The sequence below is a fragment of the Sphaerodactylus townsendi genome, linkage group LG10 (assembly GCF_021028975.2).
Source record: "Sphaerodactylus townsendi isolate TG3544 linkage group LG10, MPM_Stown_v2.3, whole genome shotgun sequence".
NCBI lineage: Eukaryota > Metazoa > Chordata > Lepidosauria > Squamata > Sphaerodactylidae > Sphaerodactylus > Sphaerodactylus townsendi.
The window spans coordinates 45,887,211-45,910,307 of record NC_059434.1 but is presented as its reverse complement, the minus strand read 5'-3'; the positions used below and the strand labels follow the sequence as shown (position 1 = coordinate 45,910,307).

The following is a 23,097-nucleotide window of genomic DNA, read 5'->3' as shown; positions in this document are numbered from 1 at the left end:
AGAATGGGTATTCAACCAATAAGCTATGGCCTCCCCATAAACTTAACATTTTATCATGGTGTGATGAAGAGGAAAATTAAGTAGATGTTTCAAGAGGAAAGCCATTAAAGTAGAGTAGAGGCAGGAGGAGTCTCTCACAGTTTTGCAAACAGGCCATTTGTCACTTTCATGTGCTGGGCTAATTAATATTCTTAAAAGGGTTTCTAAAAGCTGAATATCTCTCAAGCTCTGAATTCATAGGGCTGCCCTTAGACTTTCTCAGAATGATTTTTAAGGCAGCCTGTTATCAGCAAAATCCGTTCAAAACACACGCCCCATCTGCCAGCACCCTATTTGCAAAAGAACTTTTCATGCTTGCAGACAGTGCAGCTTCTGCCTGCCTCTATCCCTCCTCTAAATACCAGCTGTATGATAATGAGCACAAACAGCTGAAAAATACTGCACAGTAACAAAGCTGGTACGAAATGGGCAGAACAACGGTCCCACTCAAAGAAGCAGTTGCAGCATGAACTTTGCAGATTAGCCATTGAACAGAGGTGGGGGAAGACTGCAAAAAGAAAAGGGCCAGTGCAGATAGGGAGAAAATGAAGACAGACAGACTCAAGAAAGGGTACAAGCATCTAATGAAAAGCTGACATTCTACAGTACTTTATTTAAAACCACATGAACCAATTCTTTACACTTTCTACAGCTTATTCCTCCTGTACTAGTGATATGCCAAGTGCTAGTCTGATTATCTGCAAGTTCAGTCCATTTCCAAAGACATAAAGTTGTTCATGAAAGTTTACTGTTAATTAACAAACCTTTCCATGAGCTACAGGGGTCCATGAGGAGGAAAAGACATAGAAACAATTTTTCTCTTATCTAAATTTATGCCACTCCCATTGGTATGATCAGCAATGATAGTCTTTTGTGGTAACTTTCCATGACATCCTGGCACTTAAAAAGCTCTTTATACAGCAAATGTTCGACCTGAAGTATCACATTAATTTTGTCATCAGGTATCAAGACATTTCAGACTAGATTTTCAAAACTTTATTTGCAGATACACTGGAATTAGTTATTTGTTCAGATTTGATGTTATTAATCAATTTGTGCTTTGTTTCTTTTTTACGTTACATTTTGTTCAGCTTTTAAAAACATATTTTGAAGTGTTCAGCACAGGAACTGCAGACCTATCTAACAGCAACTGAATAAAGCATACTGTTAATTCATTACAGAGTGTTCTACTTCAAATAATTCTCAAAATAAAAATGACATGCAACAAATTAGAGAATTTATTTGAGTTCTGATATTTAATAATAATTCCATATACATAGCAGTATTGTTCATTATCAGAATTCTTCATTCCAAATATTATGAAATATATAACAGGGCAACTCATAGTAGAAATGAGTTATTGGGATGTTCATCCTCTTTCACCAAACCAATTTACTTCAGCAGGAGACAAAATGAGACAGAAATTAATATTAATTCAAAACATCTGGACAGAAAGAATAATTCCCAATGCTACACACACAGTACTTCAAAAACAATAAAAATAATTAATTTATAAAGAATACGCACTTTTAAATGTGATAAAATTCATTTTTATTATAATGCATCAAATTTCTGCAGTATCTGTAAAGCAATACCAAACTTTCAAAATGAATGTTAAGCTGAAAATACTGGGAACTTAAAAGCAATACTACAGTGCCCCTGCATGTTCAGTGATGGGAAAGCAGCTCATGAAAGAGTCAACCATCAGACATATTCCCAGCATATGCAGATACTAATTAAGAGTTCTAGGGTTTTATTCATGTAAAAAAGAAAAATTGAAACAATGGTTTAGCAAAGTATGCACCTCTGGATACTATTCTTCTACATATGGTTCCCAGAGAACAGCTGAAAGTCTTGCTAATACCTGAATGAAACACTGGCTGGTAATGCTGCATACAAAGAACTCTCTGCAGTAGAGTAAAATACATAACGAGTTGCACATACCAACATAAATAAATCTAAAAACTGTTTATTAGTAGCAATGCAGTTTATTAGCAGCAATGGGGTCCAACAATGCAGTCACTGCTGTGATATCACATAAGGTGAAGTGGTCAGCATCAGAACACTGATAAACAGGGCAGCTCCTTAGACGGAAGTGAAGTCAGTTTGAAAGGTAGTAAGACTTCCCAAACTTTGGTGACTATGAATAAAGCAAAGATTAACAAGACAGGGCATCAACTTCCAGTGGAACAAGAATACAAAAGTTTCCAGGTTACAGAGAACTTCTCATAGGATAGACACAAGTTAATTAGCAGTATGAATTCGTACAAAACATAACACATTAGAAATTTAGGCTGCTCTAAATGTTCTTACGTTCTTCAACTTTAAGCTTTACTAAAAGCAGCTGCTTTGCCGATTCCCAAACATTCTTTTTAATGTATTGTTGAAGATTCTCACGGCCAGATTCAACTGGTTGTTGTGGGTTTTTCAGGCTGTGTGGCCATGGTCTGGTAGATCTTGTTCTTAATGTTTCACCTGCATCTGTGGGGCAACCTAATACAGTTTTCAAAGCAAGAAACTAACAAAGGTATCTTGCCACTGCCTTACTCTCCATAGCAACCCTGATATTCCTTGGTGGACTCCCATCCAAATACTAGCCTGGACAGACGCTGGTGAGCAATAGGAAATGGAAGTTGTGCTCTCTCAAGCAACCAAAGACCACAAATGAATAATTCAAGTTGTATTTGTTGATCGTATGCATAACATATTTTAAGACATTCCTTAAAATATCAACAGTAAACATTTTATCAATGTATTTTGGGTGTTGTGAGATAGGACACTGACTGACTGACTGACTGACTGACTGACTGACTGACTGACTGACTGAGGTATACCACCCAATCCCCGAAGACTCAAAGATGCTGATTGTCAGGATGCTCCTGTAAGGAGTGCGGAATTATCTGGGAGTGCTTTCGCTTTTGAAGGTGCATTGCTATCACTGGTTCTGGCCTTGGAGTTCTGCGGCTGGGAGGGGCCTCCAAGCTGGACACTTCTGACTCTCTCTGTTCCCATGTGCGGGTGGGGATTATGCTATCCATATTATCAAGTGCTTTTCGCCAGAACTGTCTTCTTCTGTCTCTCATATGTCTTCAGTAAAATCCTTGAAAACCTACAAGTGTTTTATTGTCTGAACAGGGGACTGACACTGATTTTAAGTCATACATCAATGAAAACTTACAACCAAATGAGGGCATTATTGACCACGAGTTAATTTTTTCAGTAGTTCTAAAATACCCTCTTTCCAACTCCAACTGGTCAGACTAGACTGTTGCTGATGATTCTTGTGTCTTGAAATATTCTTTTTAAATTTCATACAATAAAGGATTTATTTTTGTCATGGAAATATATTTAACTACCCTAGAACACCTTATTGCACTAAAGAAATTTCAACTAACTCCAGATAAGCAGAATGAGTATCCCCCCCCCCCCAGTCAGCCAATAACATCTCAAAAGGTTTACATGCTATACCAGATTCAGTATTCAAGACTAACAAATGTTTGTGACATTTTCTACTGAAGAATGTTTGTCAAAATTAGATTTTCATGTAATTTCAATAACAGAGTTGTTTAACTAGTGGTTCTTCCATGTTAAATTCAACAGTTGTGAGTAAAGGTATTGGCTCCTTCACTCCCTCTTCAACACATGAAGGTGGGGAGAACTAGCCTGATTTCAGTTTTAAAAGATAAGCAGCTTTACAGTAAAATGCTGTGAACTGAAAGATTTTTAATCGACTGCCACATCTCTGGAGGAAAAGTTGCGGACAAAAATCAGTCTCTCAGTGAATGCTGAATTCACTACAAAAGCTGCTGTGGCTTGAAAAATATTTTTTCACTAAATACATATTTATCTAGTTGTATAGTGAATTAAGAAGACAGTATGAATTTTGAATAGGAAAAAACTCACATATATGTCGACTTTTTCAGCACATTTTTTGTGCTGAAAAAGCCCCCCTCGACTTATACGTGAGTGAGGTGTATTTTAAAAAAATATTTTAGGGTTTTTACTTTGTCGGCCGCCAGGGGGCACAGTTTTTAGGCTAGCGGCACCAAAATTTCAGGGATTTTTCAAGAGACTTTCCTGATGATACCACCCAAGTTTGGTTCAGGGGGTCCAAAGTTATGGATCCCCAAAGTGGGTGCTCCCATCCCCCATTGTTTCCAATGGAAGCTAATAATAGATGAGACTGTATTTTGAGGGTCCATAACTTTGGACCCTCTGAACCAAACTTCACCAAACCTAGCTAGTATCATCAGGAGGGGCTCTTAAAGATACTCTGAAATATTGGTAAACATTCCTCCCTGACCTGAAATATTGGTAAACATTCCTCCCTGACCAAAAATCCAGTTTTGAAGGATTTTAACTCTTGTGTTTTAGCTTGGTTGCTGATTGAGCTAAAGGTTTTGTACTTTTAAAGTTATTGTTGAGACCATATTGTTTTTGTTGACCCTCTTTTCCACTTGCAGAGCTAGTTTACTGTTTTTCTTTGAAATAAATATTTAAAAACATTTAACCTACTGATGCCTCAATTAATGTAATTTTATTGGTATCGATTTTTATTTTTGAAATTTACCAGTAGCTGCTGCATTTTCCACTCTCGACTTATACGCAAGTCAATAAGTTTTCCCAGTTTTTTGCGGTAAAATTAGGTGCCTCGACTTATATGCGGGTCAACTTATACATGAGTATATATGGTAATCAGAAAAACACATTTCCAAAAAAGGTTTCCGATATTACTGTGTGAACACAGTTATTAAATCACGATCTTAAATCTGAATTTAATTCCCTATTCTCGTACAAATATAAAAAAACCCAGAGCCAATGAGTGACTGCTATGAACTCTTCTAAGTTAACGATGCCTATTGCATGGAGCTACTTGAAAAACAACTGCATGTAGCTCATAGCTGAAGGGTTCATCATAATCACTTTAATAGAACTTTTGTCTTTGTGTTCCCCACCACTGCATACTTTATTGTGCCACACCCAATATTTAACATTTTTATTCTTCAAAGATGGCATAGCACTGAGTCTCTCTTCATTAACACATACTTATTGTTCCACACTCAGTATAAATACATTAAAGAAAAATGGCATTACATGCCACAAGTTTTCAGAGCATACTACAAAAGATTCATAGTCAATGAGCAGTTGGATCATCTTGTTGGCAACTTTTACTGATTATGGTATTTTCTTCTCATGCTTATTTCTGAGGCCATTTGTTCCACAAAACATTTTTCTTCTTTGATGTATTTATATTCTCTTCCCTTTGAAGTCTTATTTTCTGACAAGATACATATTTTCAAGAACTTCCTCTCAGTTGTATTTAGTATGTATCTTTTTCTCAACTTCAAAATATCCCCCCAACCCCCAACTTTTATGCACTCCAAATCCTATCCTTGGGTAGAATTAACTTCATGTACTCATCCACTTAATATCTGTTGTTAAACTAAAGGAGTCATGAATACCAACATCAAGCCTTGAAGCTTATTCAACTTTTAATATAGAATTATGCTGAGTATCACTATATCAAAGTATTGAAAACATTTGCCTGCATACTGAAGCCTGTATTATAACAGGGATTTTAGAAAGAACACAGGCTGCTCAATCTAAAGCCCGAGGTGTCGTAGGGTGGCAACTAAAAGAAAATTCCGGTTACCTGGAAGTCCTCCATGGGGCTTAACCAAGTTACATCACCCAAAAAGTCAGCTGTACTCCTGAGAAATGCCTTGGCTGCCCACCCACGGCAGCATCCAATTGGACACCAGCACTCCTCTGCAGTGCCACCCACTTCCTGGTTTCACCGTTGCAGATCTGAGGGGCACCCAGGGCCTTTGCCTGCTGACAGAGTCCCTAACTCTAGTGAAGGGGACAAACATGTCAGCATAGTGCCGCACCACCTCCATCAACCCGTTTGACTCTCCGTAAAATTGAGCAGTAAAAATAACAAAATTTCATCAACTTTAGACACTTCATAACAGTATGTTTACCATAACCTATTCTTTCTTGCACTTGGTTTTCATGTCCCCTAGCACAAATCAAATTTAGAAATCTGTATCCAGACAATCTGACAGTATATATCATATAAATGTGAAAAATTCACCTTCCAGTGAATTGGCCACCAGTACCCCATTGCAATAGGCCACCAGTACCCTATTGCAGCTGCCATATCCCCATGCTAAGGTGATCGTACAAACCACACAATTTGACAGTTAGGGTCTTTCCCGTTCATTATGCACATTATGGCCCTTTAGCTTTTTGTTCCCTTTTCAATTTCCAGCCCTTCTCCCCAAGCAAACTTCCTTCTTGGGGTACATAGCTCTTTCAGTCCTTAGGGCCAATGTGAAGCTTTGTCCCAGTTCTATTGGGTCTTCAGTTCATCCTCTATCCAGCTCCCTTTCTCTACCATACACGGTTTTCTAGGTTTCTGCTTTTCATATCATTGTCTGCTTATTCTACACCTTTTATCCACCCTGCATCTTGACTATTTTATCCACCCTTCATCTTGACTATTTTATCCACCCTGCATCTCACAGTGATCCACTCCCACAAATCCACCAATATAATTCCAATTTTAAGAGCTATGAAGTTTCCTCAAGGCTACCTGCATGTCCCTCTTCTTCCTCCAATCTTCTCTCCTCTGACTTTTTCTGCATTCACCACCTAAGCTTTTATTCAAATCCCTGTTTTAGGCCAGTTAAGAAATTGATCCCTTTCATCCAAGCCTCTGCTTCAGGGCTCCATGTTCCATAGTTTCCCAACATCCTGATGTTTTTAGCTCACCACCAATAATCCCATCATTGCCACTTTTTGATCATCCTGAATACCTGTAAGTTATCTGCACATATATAGATGACTTGCTTCCATTCTCATCTGTACTGCATTAGGATATTCCCCACCTCACTAGGATTCACACTTCTCAGAGAAAGAAACTCAAGAGGAACTCCTGTGATTGGGGTACAGGGTTAGACTCAACAAAAGCCAAGGGAGATCATATCTGCACTGCCACCAGCCAGGGGATGATCAGAAATAGATTCTATAGATATACCTTTTGGCTCACTCAGGAAGCTTGGAATCTTACCTGTTGAGATAGTTCAACGAAACAAGGGACCAGAGATAGAACTAACTTTTTCCTTTCTTTTTTAAGGTCACAATGCTGAAGGGTCTGTGAGCCATACACTGAAGGCTCAGTAATAACAAAAAGGAGAATGAAGCAACAACTCCAAGTAAAAGCAAGCAATTTTATTTTGAGTACAAAAGTAGAAATGATGGAGAAAACACATTCAATAAATATAGATCCAATGAGGGCAGGAGTTAAAAAGAACTCTAACAAAATACATAAAACAAGAAGTAGGGGTGAGCACAGTCACATTAGCAAAATGGTTATATTCCCTAGCAATCTAAAAATACTGTTTTTGCCAGTGGGATAAACATCCTTTCTTTGCCCCTCCAGAGACTGTCAGGAGTAGAACAAAAAATGAAGGATTTATATAAAAGCTGATTTGAAGAAGTTATTTGAAAACTGGCACTCTGTCACCCCATTGACAATTCCAGCAGCAGACTGTGGACTCATTCCCTAACCTGGTCAGGTGGGGATTTGGGACGAATCTAAAGGCATGGTAGAAACAATTCCAAGGCTGTTCTGATAGCTATTATTTACAATTATTATTTACAATTGGATCTATCAGCCTTTGAAGTGTCTTTCCTTCTTCCCTAGATGTGATACTTGTCTGCCCACTGAGTCTTCTTGTCACCTGGCAGTTTCATGGATTTTTGTCAGACAGACCTCTTCATCTGGGATACAGAAGAAGAGGAGGTTTCCTCCATTGGGAGAAGTGGAGAATGGTGACCCAGTATGGTGACTGCCTGCAAGCAAATATTTGGACTCTGATCTGGACTTCTGCCCAGTACTCAATCAGCTCTACTGCGATTGTTAAGTCTCGGTCCTAGGGACTTGACCTTCCTTCGGTTCCCTGAGCAGCTGAACACTAAGCTCATTCAGAGTCACTACGACTCACTGCCACAGGCACAACAAAAAATAAATTTCCTTTTTTCTGAATAAAGAAATAAAATAAAGCTTGATTTTTTTTGAAAAGCTATAATTTGACACTACACACACACGCACAATTAAACCATACAATGTGTCATATTATATTTTTAAGAAACAAAGTAGATTTTAATTCCATTCACAAAAAAGAAAGTAGGAATCAATACCACAAGATAACTTTATCACTGCAAAAGATCTCTGCATCAGAGTTTCATAAATTTAAGTAATCTAATTTACATTTCGAATCTACAGTCTTTTCAGCACTTTTTTTGGCTTCTGCAAACTCTTTATTTGAAAGTCTGATTTAATTTGGTGCACAGATAAGATGAAATTGTGAATGTACAACTGTGGTTTTGGAGGCTAAATAAACAAAGGCTAGAAGATTATCAAAATTTGGAATAAATTGCTTGCTTCCATTAAAACACAACTTGACAGTAGTTGGCACCAGTTATATACAGATGAAGAGAAACAATACTGATGAAAGCTTTGCACCAACTTAAATAGTGTAAACAAGAACTGTCTAAATTACAATTCTGAACAAAACAAGAAACAAGGAGTCCTGTTCAGTGGAGGTGAACTTGTTGGTGGTCCCCTGCCCCTTTATGATGTGGCTAGCCTCCACCAGAGCCAGAACTTTTACGGCCCTGGCCCCTGCCTGGTGGAACGCTCTTTCTCTAGCTGTTGGGGAGCTCCACAGGGCCTGCAAACCTGAGCTGTTCCACAGGGCTTTTGGAGGGGCTGGCCGCTGACCTGCCGCCCCTTCCTGATGGCCATGTACCATCTGTTTCTCTTCGGTTGTCTGCCAGTCCCCTCCCAGGGTTAGAACTGGATGCCATACACCAAATTGTGGGTGGGTTGTATCACTGCAACTGTTTTTACTGATTTATGTATTTTGGTATTTATTGTCTGTACACCGCTCTGAGCCCTTTGGGGGAGAGTGGTTTATTTAATCGAATTGATGATGATGATGATGATGATGATGATGATGATGATGATGATGATGATGATGATGATGAGATGATGATGATGATGATGATGATGATGATGATGATGATGATGATGATGATGATGATGATGATGATGATGATGATGATGATGATGCAACCAATAACTGATTTGTGAAATCACAGCTTTCACAAGACAGTTATCAGTTGCCTTCATGGCATGGGACCCCCTTCTTGTTTTGTTCATATTATACTGTGTTTTTCCATCATTTATGTATCAATGTGTATTATAAATTACAAATTCTGACAAATACAAACTTAATTTAACAGCTGAAGAGAACGTGCAAGAATGTTCTATTAGCACCAAAAGTCATCTGCTAAGGAGAGAAACTGTGGTTAGGTGAAGACTTTCTGTTCTTGAAAATTATTTTTAAAGATCTAAAGAAATCTAAAAATCTTTTCTGTAGATACACTAAACGTATGCATGTCAATTAATTGTTTACTTATACTGGCACCACACCAAGGAGGGAAGACTGAACTTTCAAGGAATAAAAGGTATGGATTTTGATAATAATACTTTTTGCCATCAAGTCAAGCTGACATAGTGATCCCATGGGGTTTTCAAGGCAAGATGCATTCAGAAGTGGCTTGCACACCTACCCTACCCAAATACTTGCCAGGATCGAGACTGAAAGTGTGTGACCGACCCAAGGTCATCCAGAAAGATTCTATGGAGTGAGTCAGGATTCAAACCTGGTTTTCCTGGATCTCAGTCTGACAGTTTAACCACTATACTTTGCTGGGTCTTTATTTTTATTTTAGAATTCAATTTTTTCCTTTTATTTAAATCCAAAGAAGTCATTCTGGGAAAGGGAAACACATTTGCAAATGGGGTTGCAGGTTTGAACAGGTAACATTAAGATTGATTGGGCTGAGATCTGAAATCAAATGAATTGATACAGGAATACTGGTAAATCACAGTCCGCAGGTGGAAGAAGCCCACCTCTCTACAAGTAACAAGGTACTTTCCTAAAATTAATATACATCTACATCTTGGGGACAGGGGGAACCTCTGAAAATATGCTGCTAAGAACAACATGCAATGAGAAAAATGTGGCTGGAATGCAGTCATAATAAATCACACAGTCAAGATTGCTTGCATTCTTGTCAGCTGTTGGCATAAGGGTGGGGGAGACGAGTATGGAAGTGATATTAATAGCAGCTTGCCTTTGGGGAAAGTTCGCTATTTGTAGTCTCAGAACAATAAGAAATGCAGATTCTCTGAAACAATACTGAAGCACTAACATTATAAGCCCAACATGTTATAGTGGTTATCGTCAGTTTGTTGAGAAATTTTGACCCAGTCACCCTTTGTCAGTTGATCCTACCTCAAAGATTTGTTGCAAGGCTAAAATGAAAGAAGCAATAACAGTGGTGAAAGCCTCTTTGGCTGTCCATTGGAGAGACAAGTAAGATATAAGCATGTAGGTAAATCAATCTAATATTCAGAACGTAAAATAATACATCATCTGCTCTGATTCTCCTTATAGGGAAACCAACTTCATCTCAAATCCAAACTGACAGTTGCCTGATCTGTGTCCTTTTGCAGCAAGATTTTTTGTAAGACTACTAACATGTAAAGTATGACAGGACCTCTCCTGCCTCAACACAATCTGTGCTTTTTGCTTTCAAAATCATCTTAAAGATCTTCCACCAGCTAGAGGACAGTTGGGATGAAGATTACTGGAATGGCACTCAGAAGACGTTATTGCCAAAGCAACATGAGATTATTTCTAGACTTTACTGACATGATATTGGATGCTTGGGGAATTAGTTGGTTCAAAAATTTCTGGATAAGGAATTTATTTCATTAATTTAGAGATTTCACTTATACAGATATCAACAAGGCAATGCCACAGAAAAGACCAAATAGCATACTCAAATAATCAGTTCTACCAAAGTGAAGTATGTGGTGACTGGAAAGATTAATGTGAAAACCCACCAGTTGCACAAAACCAACTAGTTGAACATAAAAAAGTAACCTTGATAGTATGACAATAAACTCTTAATTGTTCATCAATTTCTAGGTTCTAATCTTTGATACCAGTACCATGTGGTCAAGTCTAAGAGTTTACCAAGGTGGTCAGAAAAACTTGATCCCCCCCCCCCTTTAAATAGCAGTTTTCTGTACTGCAGTACAAAACAGCTTTCAAAACTTTTCATAAGCTTTAAAAATTCCTTCTATTCTGACATGTGTCTCTGAAATCAGTCAAGAGTTCATGAAGCAAGCATAAAGATAGTCAAAGATTTTCCAGGCCACTCAATACAGATTATTTTTGTCTACTATACATGCCTGATTATTATAACATTTATCATACGAAACATGAATCAGAAGAAACACCTAGGTCTAAAATAGGGGTCTGCAACCTGCAGCTCTCCAGATGTTCATGAACTACAAATCCCATCGGCCCCTGTCAGCATGGCCAATTGGTTTCAACGTTACTTTTTTATTGGCCATGCTGGCAAGGGCTGATGGGATTTGTAGTCCATGAACATCTGGAGAGCCGCAGGTTGCAGACCCCTGATCTAGAACAACAAGAGCAATGATATCAATAAGAGATTTTAGATTTAATAAAGTTACTAGGCTTTTTTTTATTGTTATTTGTATTTCAATTCAAGCCATAAATCATTCTGCTTCAGAACTGAACTTTACACCTCAGCATGGCTCAAATTGATGCTATATAATGTTTAAGATTTTTACTAGGGATATATTAAGAAACTGAATCAAATCTAATAATTCCATTGTATTCACACTTAGCCGCACAGAATCGCTGGGTTCTCATGTTCTTATGGGTTCTACCCATTGACTTCATTGTCAAGTATAGAATAGAAAAAAGTAGTGTTAACTGTTCTAGACTGATTCTGTGCATTCTTGTTCATCTTTTTTGTGCCATTTCTATCCAGACTTTCCTCTGAACAGTTCAAACTGGCACACATGTTTTTCTTCTCCTATATTTTTACTATTGCAAACCTTTTAAGGTAGGACAGACTGACAGTGTGTGAACTGCCCAGTCATTCATGGAGCGTCATGTTTAAGTTGAACACCCACTTCTATCCAAACTGCAGAGAGGCCACTAAAGAAACTTGAATCTCTAAATCGAACCTGAATTGTCACAGAATTCATTGGCATCCTTCTCCAAGGTCATACGCCCATACTTGCCTCCTATGAATAGAAACTCCTTGTGTATGAACAAACCTATTTGTAGTGGAAGGGTAATGCCATGCTTCTCCACTGCAAGTCTTAATTTCAAGGGGCACAGTCAGTCTTCAGGAGGAATAAGATGTGGGACAGGATTAAGTACAAAGAACTAGCGAAGGTGCCATATTATTTCACTCTCAGGCTTTCAAAGAAGTTGATCTTTTTTAAAACAATGCAGCTTTTACTCTTCTGGGAAACGGATACAGTTGTGCAGACAGAGGAGAGAATTAACGTGATATATTACAAGGAGCATATGTTGTAAAAACGAATAGCAAAATGTAAGGAATGGGTCTCTAGTGTTACGTGAGATGGGTTAGATGCTAAACATTATATACATACAAGCTACTATAGTCCAAAGAAATACTGGATCAGCACACACAATCTTCATTACATGCTTAAAATAAAGGCCAGCAGGTTCAGATAGCTGAACATTAAAGACATTTTAAGTTGCCAGTAATCTGAGGGGAATGTTATACTTTCCAAACCCACTGAACATGAACATTTAAACATGAACATTTAAAGCAAGGGTGGCCAACCTGTGCTCCAGATGTTCATGGACTACAATTCCCATCAGCCCCTGACAGCATGGTCAATTGTAGTCCATGAACATCTGGAGCACCTTAGGTTGGCCACCCCTAATTTAAAGTGAATGTTCACACCCAAGAAAAACTAATATAATTAAATTCAGACAGTGAAAAAGCAGAAATAAACTTTGTTTTTGAGAAAATCAGGCGTGTAATTTCATGTGTATATTGACATTAACTAAAATTAATGCAATTTTTGTTGTATAGTAATAAAGATTTCTTTAATAAACATTCTACGGCTTGAGAATTGGATTCTGAGTTCCAGGTAAGTCACAAAATTACAAATTTCAATTTTGTGTCCGAAAGTTTTCATGTTAAATGTATCCTTATCACATAATTATTGCAAAAAACCTAGTACTCTTTAATAAACACTTGCTAGGAGGAGCTTCTGTTTTTATCTTGATAAGAGTAACACACACACACACACACACACACACACAAATGACAAACTGATGTTCTATGACCATGTATAGTAATATAAGACTGAATACAACTAATAATGGAGATGCATAAGAAAAGAACTGTTGGATCTCATAACAGAAGTATTTTTAAAGGTAATGATTACTGTATACGTTGCATTTTTGTCTGCTACATAATTAAGTTCAAACAAGGAGAAAGTATTAATCTAGTTAAGGTTTGAATTAGGAGGATTTTTTAAAAAGTCAGTTACTTCCAGTACTTTACACTTTGTTTCTAAATTACGTATTGTCTAACACATTCCTTAATCAAGAAAAATATAATTCTACTGCAGATCAGCAGAAATTACACAAGCTATAAAGCTTGCTTGAGGTCAACAGTTTCTATTTTAAAGCAAACTATAGCACCGCATTTAAATACCCAAATGACTCAAGCCTATTTGATCCAGAGGGCATATACATATTGGGGGGAGGGGGAAGGGGAACCTCTCTCTCTCTTTTTCATAGTCACAAAACCAAAATATATTAAGTCCGAATTGATTATAATTTCTTGTTGTAAACTTCCTACGGGACTCTGCATGAATCCTATACATGAATTCAACCATAGTTAACAGGGGATTCCAGAGATAAAATATCAATCTGAAAGTTACTGTCATATTCTATTGTACTGATTCCAAAGGCCAGAGTTTTTACAATAAATACACCATCAAGTTGTATTTAATATTCTCAGACATTTTTAATTCTTACAACATAAAATATTAAATTTAAAATTCATATGAGTTTTCCAAACAGCAAAGCACTGTAGTTTGCCCACAATAATCTTTTAGCCCAACATCTACCTTCAAGCTCAACTCTGTCAAGACTAGAAAAGGATCTTTGATGTATCCCAACAAATCTACTACATAAGCAAGAATTAAATATTTTAAATAATATGTATGTTTGTAAATTTTTACATTTTGAAATTATACAAATTCCACAAGAAAATCCTAGATATACACTAAATGTATGTTGCTTTGTTGACCAAAGATGCCATTACTAAACTAGGGTACTGCAAAAGTAGGTCTTAATGTGTACAGGGACAAAATATTCATACTCACCCGCCTACGGCAGAAAGGGAGGCTTTGGGCTATGATACTGATACTAAATATCTTCATCACAGTTTGATGGGGCAAAGGTTCCTTCATATTTTGAAGATCAACAGGAACCAAGCCATGATTCATGGAAGCTTTCTCTGGTTTTGACATTGTATAGCTTTACTTGATCCAGAATTAGTTGTAATGAAATAGAATTAATAAAAAGCTTAACAAAAATGAGTATCTTGAAGATTTTAAAAGAAGGATTCAGCTTCCCAAGGCCTGATTTATCTTTGTCTTTCAATCTTCTCAGTCTCTCCTACCAAGCGTCTTGACCTGTCTGCTGCTTAGAGAAGTGCAAGCTATCCTAGTATAGACCAGAATTATAAACGACTATGCAGGCAGACTGTCCCTGCCAATCAAATAGCTATTGACCCACCCATGCATATCACTAACACATACACTGTAGAAATGGGTGACATGGTGGTTTTTTCTTTTTTAAGCTATTGGTTAGAGATAAGTCAGCCAAAGTTTAATCACATACCAATTTTGTATTGGAGTGAACTGATTTTGTCTGGATTTTTTTTAAAAAAAGAGACGCTAATTATTGGTCTAATATCTCCATCATATTTGTTGCAAACAAACCCTAGAGCATGAGTAGTTATTTAAACAGAGTTAAGTACACTTTTAATTACCAAAACTATGAAGGAATTAATTTTCCTATATTTATTTTATATATTATTTTTAATAAACTACTGCATTACTCTTGGAAGTGTCTTGGTCATACTTACTGTTCATTTACCAAACTGTCATGACAGTCCCTGCTTGAAAGGCTGCAGGATAGTAAGGTAGCCTTCTTGTCTTAGGGACAGTCATTTTACAGCACATTTTGAAGAACAATTTCTATGACACAATGAAGAGAAGCTTATTCTTAAATTAGCTGTGGTAGAAAGCAATGCTGCTGTTTTGTTAAACTTTGAAATTTAAAGCACACAACCACTGGAGCTGGGTTACTTAGGTAGGTTAGTAAAAAGTTCCTGTTTAATCCCTGGCTTTATCACAACAGGAAAAGTATTCGTATTCCAGTGACTACAAGGTTTTTCCTGTTATTACTTGAGTAAATAAGACTCAAGTACTCATATGCTCATGTCCATTTACAAACAGCTGCCACAGAAGTGTGGGTACAATAGTAAAAAGCATGGGGTTGCATTTTGTTGTCTCCTTTCACTCGGATACCAATTGGATATTTTATATGCCATGACTCACTAGTGGGTCGCAGACATTAATAAAGACCAGTATCATTATATCTGTTCTGAAAAAGAGATACATGCTTATTATGCATGATTAGCATTGCCCTTTTTTTCTGTCATGCTGTAGTTCACTTACATGCACATTTCCACGCAAGAGAAATTCAGAGATGCCTTGCCATTGACTACTTCCTGCTCAGCAAACCTGGGCTTCCTTGCTGGCTTCCCATCTAATTATTAACCAGGGCCAGTCCTGCTTAACTTCAGAAGTCTGATGAGATTGGGCTATCCAGGTCAGGGTTGCTCTGTGATACATCTGGGACTTTTTCTCTCTTTTCAACTGTGAGAAGAAGAATGCAGAGGAGCTTCTCACAAAATAGCACTGCAATGCAACCCTCTCCCTCCTTTGAGGATGTCATGTGATGTGCTAGGTCTGGGTTTTACCCAGCAAAGTAGTACAAAGCAACCATGGCAAGGGGAAAGAAGAAGCTACAGTCTTTACTAGAAGGAATTCTTTCACATTGTGGACTCTGCATGCAAAAGGGATTGGGTAGTGCTCAAATGTATACATGCATGCATGTCAAGAATAATGCAGAGATGATTTACAGGACACTTGGTGAATATATTTCATACCTGGAAGACCAGGATCTTTAATCCTCCGTTAACATTTCAGAAAGAATTTCAGATATGCAGCACAGGCCCAGCTGCATCATCTTGCAGTCAAAAACATTCTAGAAATGTCAGCCCAATCCTTATAGGCTATAACATGATTAATCTCCTGATTAAGTTTATCTCTATAGTTGTCTCAGGCTGGCATCAGCTGTCAAACCACTTCTACATTTAGTCTTCACAAATTCAGTTCTGGACTGATCCAGGTGGGTCACCATGCTGGTCTGAAGCGGCAGAAAAAAGTGGCACCTTTAGGACCAACGAAGTTTTATTTTTGGTACAATCTTTTGTGCGCATAGGACTAAAGGGCACGGTGTTCGGGTAATTCAAGTTGTATGGAGGGGTCAGTCTCAGAAGGTAGTGTTGGGAGGTTCCTGCTCTACCTATGACTGTTGGCCTATGTAGTTACGCAGGTCTCACTCTTATCCCCCACGCTATTTAAGCTAGAAATCTTGTAATTTTCCGTTTGCTCCAAAATACGGATCAAATTGAAGCATTACCTTTTAATACAGTAGACTTATCACTCTTTCAGTTGCAACATTTTAAGTCCTTGTAGTTTATTTTCATAGCCATTCAGATGTGGTCTAATAGATGTGGTCCAATATATATTTGAGTTATCTGCTTAAAACTAGTAAGTTAAGCAGTATGAGGCAGAGAGAGAAAATTCCCATGGGTACCAAAATGCGGAATAAATCAGCTATACTATCCCACCAGACCCCATGCCTCCTCCATTAATTTTGTTTGTCCAGGAGCTATGCTCTAATGGGCCACCTTTTCAAGTAAGGGCTAAATAGGCCTCACCTGACCAGATATCTGAGGTATTTCAGCTCCCCAAAATCCTATCTTACTCTTCTCAGGGTTGCCTTTTAGGTTAGCAGTCACCAGCTCTTGCAAACCATCCCTAGGTGTTGTATTTGGGAGGCTCAGTAAAAGTCAATTATTGTGACACCGTCAATATAAAGAAGAGTGAAGCTATGACACTGGGCCAAAAAATATCCAGTCCACCAGCCTCTGGATGGTGGCAGTAGTGCTGTGAAGCCCAAAAGGCACACACTTGAACTGAAAAAAGCCAGGGTGGTGGTGGTCAAAGGTATTCTTTTCTTTGTTGGTAACCTGCCAGTATCCCTTCGTCAAATTCAGAACCAAGACATGACAGGCTGTCCCCAGTTGCTCAATGAGGAGGACAACTAGAAGCACAGGGTATGAATCGAACTGGGCAATTTTATTTACTTCTGTGTAATCAATGCAAAACCTGATGCTTGCATCAGCCTTCACCACTTCTGCACTTCACCAAGAGCTATAAGTTGGCTCAATGACCCCCGAGTGAAGGATCTCCTGCACCTCACAGGCCTTGCTCATGTCTTACAAACTGAGGGCCATGAGTTCCTTTACAGAATCAATCCATCTCATGTTGGTCTTCCTCTTTTCCTGTGCCTTCAACTTTTCCTAGCATTATTGTCTTTTTCCGTTACTCATGACCAAAATAAGATAACCTCATTTAGTCATTTTACCTTCCAGGGACAGTTCAGGCATGGGGGGTGGGTGGGGGGTGGCAGTCCATGGTATTCATAACTCTCTTTTCCTCCATATTTCAAATGAATCTACTTTCTTTCTGTCAACTTTTTTCATTGAACTTCTTTCACACCGTATTACTATTAACAGGGAATGCTATGGCGTGAATTAATTTGACTTTGGTTGTCCATGACACATCCTTAATGTTAAGAAACTTTCTAGTTCCTTCATTGCTGCCCTTCCTATTATCAATCTCCTCCTGATTTCTTGGTTGCAGTCTCCCTTTTGGTTGATGAGGGAGCCAAGGAATAGAAAATATTCAACAATTGAAAACTATTCTTTTTTTATATTCTGTCCTAACAGTGGCCGCTTGTCCAGAATATACGTTGTGCATCAAAACAATCAGATGCTGTCGTTCATTTCCTTTAAAACCAGCAATAGCTTTTCATAATCCACACAGTCAAAAGCATTGCTGTAAGCTATGAAACACAAGCTGATTTCCTTCTAAAATTCTCTTGTATGTTCCAGTAACCAATGTAAATTTGTGCTTGATTTACTTTTCTGAATCCAGCTTGAACATTAGGCATTTCTTGTCCCATACATGGTAACAGCCTTTGTTGTCATATTTTGAGCATCACTTTACTTGAATAAGAAATTAATATGATTGTCCGATACTTGTTGCGATCTTTGATGCCTCCTTTTTTGGGAATTTTTCACTTTACTTTATTTGAGATTTCTATCCCGGCGTGCCCTAGCAAGCTGGACTCAGGGCAGTGAACAACAACAATATCATACAATCTAATAATAATAATACAATAGAAGAAGAGAAGAAGAAGAGTTTTGGATTTATATCCCCCCTTTCTCTCCTGTAGGAGACTCAGGGGCTGACAATCTCCTTGCCCTTCCCCCCTCACAACGAACACCCTGTGAGGTAGGTGGGGCTGAGAGAGCTCTGAGAAGCTGTGACTAGCCCAAGGTCACCCAGCTGGCGTGTGTGGGAGTGTACAGGCTAATCTGAATTCCCCAGATAAGCCTCCACAGCTCAGGTGGCAGAGCTGGGAATCAAACCCGGCTCCTCCAGATTAGATACACAAGTTCTTAACCTCCTACGCCACTGCTACAATACAGTCTAATAATCAAACCTATACTAATTCAGCTACATTAATAAAATATAAGAGAATAATTAATCCTATACTAATTCATTTAAAACATTAATAATATATAAGCATTAATAGTTAGTAAATTAACTGTTTCCAGTTGTGGGCACTGTTTACTATTCGATATTTGTTGGCATACTGTTGTCAAGATTCTAAGAACATAAGAACATAAGAACAAGCCAGCTGGATCAGACCAGAGTCCATCTAGTCCAGCTCTCTGCTACTCGCAGTGGCCCACCAGGTGCCTTTGGGAGCTCACATGTAGGATGTGAACGCAATGGCCTTCTGCGGCTGTTGCTCCCGATCACCTGGTCTGTTAAGGCATTTGCAATCTCAGATCAAGGAGGATCAAGATTGGTAGCCATAAATCGACTTCTCCTCCATAAATCTGTCCAAGCCCCTTTTAAAGCTATCCAGGTTAGTGGCCAGCCACCACCTCCCTGTGGCAGCATGTTCCAAACACCAATCACACGCTATAGTGAAGAAGTGTTTCCTTTATTGAGTCCTAATTCTTCCCCCCAGCATTTTCAATGGAATGCCCCTTGAATTTAGTAGTATTGTGAGAAAGAGAGAAAAATTTCTCTCTGTCAACATGTGTTCTACCCCATGCATAATTTTTTGTAGGAGCTTCAATCATATCCCCCCTCAGCCAGCCTCCTCTCCAAACTAAAGAGTCCCCAAAGCGGCTGCAGCCTCTCTTTCTCATAGGGAAGGTGCTCCGAAGTCCCTCAATCATCCTTAAGGTTGCCCTTCTCTGCACTTCTTTTTTTCTATCTCCTCAATATCCCTTTTAGATGCGGTGACCAGAACTGGACACAGTACTTTTAGAATGTAGCGGGTTAAGCAATTCTTCAACTGCTTTTATATAAGGGCATGACAATCTTTGCCCAGTTTTATTATTATCAATTCCTTTTCTAATGATCCCCAGCATTAGAGGTTTGCCTTTTTGTTACAGCTGCCATGCATTGACTTGACATTCCCATGGAACTATCAACCTCAAGACAGCTTCTAAATCCCTTTCCCTGGTCTGTGACTGATAGCACTTTAACTCCTGTAAGCTGCGTGCAGTATGTGAAGTTTGGATTTTTTGCCCCTATGTGCAATTCTCACACTTTTGCATTTTTGCTACATTGAACTGCATTTGCCATTTCTCTAGCTCCACTCACCTAATTTCTGTCATCAAGGTCCGCTTGGAGCTCTTTCAGCAATCCCTGGTGGTGGTTCTCTATACCACCCTACATAATTTGGTATCATCTGCAAACTCTGGCCACCACGCTACCCCACCCCTACTTCCAGGTCATTTATGAATAGGTTAAAGAGCACTGGTCCCAAAGCGGATCGCTTGGGGACACCCTACATATATATACTCACGACATCTCTCCATTGTGAGAACTTCCCATTTACACCCACTCTTTGTTTCCCTGTTTTCTCAACCAGTTTTAATCCATAGGAGGACTTCCCCTCTTATTCCCTTTTTTGATTGCTGAGTTTTCTCAACAGTCTCTTGCAGTGAGGAACTTTGTCAAAAGCCTTTTGGAAATCCAGCAGTAGACAATGTCCACTGGTTCCCTCTTATCCACATGTCTGTTTACACCCTCAAAGAACTCTGAAGTAAGTTTGTAAGAACAGGATTTGCCTCTGCAAAAAGCCATGCTGACTCTTTCTCAGCAGGTCTTGCTTTTTCTACATGTTTTATAATTTTATCTTTTAATGTGATAGATTCTACTAATTCTACCAGGAAACAGATGTCAAACTGACTGGCCTGTAATTTCCCTGGTCTCCCCCTAGATCCTTTCTTAAAGATTGGTGTAATGACATTGTAGCCATCTTCCAGTCTTACTAGGGATGGAACCTGATTTCAGGGATAGAGATTGCATATTAAAAGTGAGAAGAATCAGCAATTTCATGCTTGAGCTCTTTAAGAACTCTTGGGTGAATGCAATCTGGGCCAGGGGATTTGGTAACATTTAGTTTATCAATGGCTGCCAGAACTTCTTCCTTGTCTATCACTATCTTCGCTTAGTTCCTCGGATTCGGCCTCCTAAGAAGCTTGGTTCAGGTGCAGGGAATGTTCCTCGCACCTCCTCTTGGGTGAAGACCGATGCTAAGAATTCATTCAGCTTTTCTGCAATCTCCCTGCCATCTTTTAGCACACCCCTTTGTTCCTTTGTCATCCTAATGGGCCTACCAGGCTTTCCCCTTGCTGGCTTCCCTCTGCTTTTGATGTACTTGAAGAACTGTTGTTTGTTGCTGGTCTTGATGTTCGCAGCCATCGCGTTCCTCATAATCACTTTTTTTTGCCTCCCTTACATGCTAACTTAGCACTTCTCTTTTGCCACCATTTGTGTTCCCTCTCATATTCCCTTTCTATCAGCCAAACTTCGGACTTCCATTTTCTAAAAAGACATTTTCTTTTTTCTGATAATTTCCTCCAACCTCTCTTGTCAACCATGGTGGCTTTCTTTTTGGACTGGGTGCTGCCTTTTTTCTAACCTGTGGGAACTTACATTCCAGCTGAGCTTTTGTATTACTGTGTTTTTAAAATAACCTCCAAGCATCACCTGGACAGTTTTGACTCTCTTTGATTTTCCCTTTCAGCTTCCTGCGCACTATCCCCTCTATCTTTTGAGAAATTTCCCTTTCTGGAGGCGAATGTAACTACATATTAGTAGTTGCCACTTGTTCGCGTATGCTGAGATACTGAATCTGACAGCATTGTGGTCGCTGTTCCCTAATCGGCTCAACAACACTTCCTGGACTTTCTGCACCAGGTCCTGGGTCCCACATAGAATTAGATCTTAGGGATCACCTCTCTCCCTGGTTGGTTCCACAACCATCTGCTCTAAGCCACAGTCATTTAGCATATCCAGGAATGCTCTCTCCCTTACTATGACCTTGAACATGCATTTTTTCCAGTTTATATGGGAGATACACAGATTAAAATCACCCATTACCACTACATTTTTGTTTTTGTTGGCCTCTCTAATTTCTTTTTTTCCATCTCAGAATCCTCTTTGTGCACTTTGGTCAGGGGGACGATAATATATTCCTAATATTAAACTGTCCTTCACACCTGGTGCATTGATATGCACACAGTGATTCTGTAGGGGGAACCAGCTCCCCTTGCATTGTCTATTTTAGTGTGATACTCATGCTCTCTTTGATGTAAAAGGGACAACTCCACCCCAATGCGCCTCTGTCCTATCCCTCTTTTCCTATAGAGCCTGTAGCCTGGTATAACAGCACATCCCACCTGGTTCTCCCTCATTCCACCATGTCTCCTGTGTAATGCCCACTTAAGTATCAAAGTCCCTCCTCTTCAAAACTCTGTAACTCTAGCTCCCCCATTTTTTTTTAGGGTCTAATGTAAGCTTCTACTATTAGCATAGAGACACCTTTATACCCTGTCTCTGTCCTTAACCTGGGATTTATGTAGCTTTTTACCCTCAAGTCTTTTGTAGACACTATCCCTTGTCACATGCACATTAAGCATATGTTCCTCGCTTTTGTATGTGGTTGATTTTAGAAAAAACTCCTCCCTCTCTGTCTGCATCCCCATAGATACTGTATTCCTCGAACCTAAGTCACCTCTAGCTCCTGTCGGCTTTTTTTTTCCCAGTGATCCCGGTTTAAAAGCTGTTCTGCCACCTTTTTAATGTTGAGCGCCAGCAGCCTGGTTCCTCTTTGGTTAAGATGAAGCCCGTCCCGTTTGTACAGGCCTGCCTTGTCCCAAAAGGTTCCCCAGTTCCTGACAAATCTGAAACCCTCTGCCTTACACCACCTTCTCATCCACGCATTGAGACCCTGTATCTCCGCTTGCCTAGCTCGCCCTGCGTGTGGAACGGGTAGCATTTCTGAGAATACCACCTTGGAGGTCCTGGACTTCAACCTGTTTCCTAGCAGCCTAAATTTAGCTTCCAGAACCTCCTGGCTACATTTCCCAATGTCGTTGGTGCCAATGTGGACCACAACTGCTGACTCCACCCCAGCACTGTCTAAAAGCCTATCTAGACGAAGCGTGACATCCGCAACCTTCGCACCAGGCAGGCAAGTCACCATGCGGTCATCACACCTCTCACAAACCCAACTCTCTACATTTCTAATGATCGAATCACCCACTACAAGGAGCCCCCCACCTCCCTGAGGGGTATCCTCA

At 39.2% G+C, this 23,097-nt stretch overlaps 1 protein-coding gene across 4 annotated transcripts in view; it reads right to left on the bottom strand.

The window, feature by feature from the left end:
- FBXW7 (F-box and WD repeat domain containing 7) overlaps positions 1–23,097 on the bottom strand; it is a 135,021-nt gene that overhangs the window by 57,831 nt on the left and 54,093 nt on the right. The window contains exon 1 of one of the 4 annotated variants that reach the window (XM_048509086.1): positions 14,381–14,569. The exons of 2 other annotated variants lie outside the window; for them this stretch is intronic. In XM_048509086.1, the coding sequence (XP_048365043.1) occupies positions 14,381–14,527 (147 nt within the window). In that variant the 5' untranslated portion in view covers positions 14,528–14,569. Of the gene's footprint in view, positions 1–1,297; positions 2,180–14,380; positions 14,570–23,097 lie in introns of those variants that run through there. One more of the 4 variants, XM_048509085.1, reaches the window with a different exon arrangement.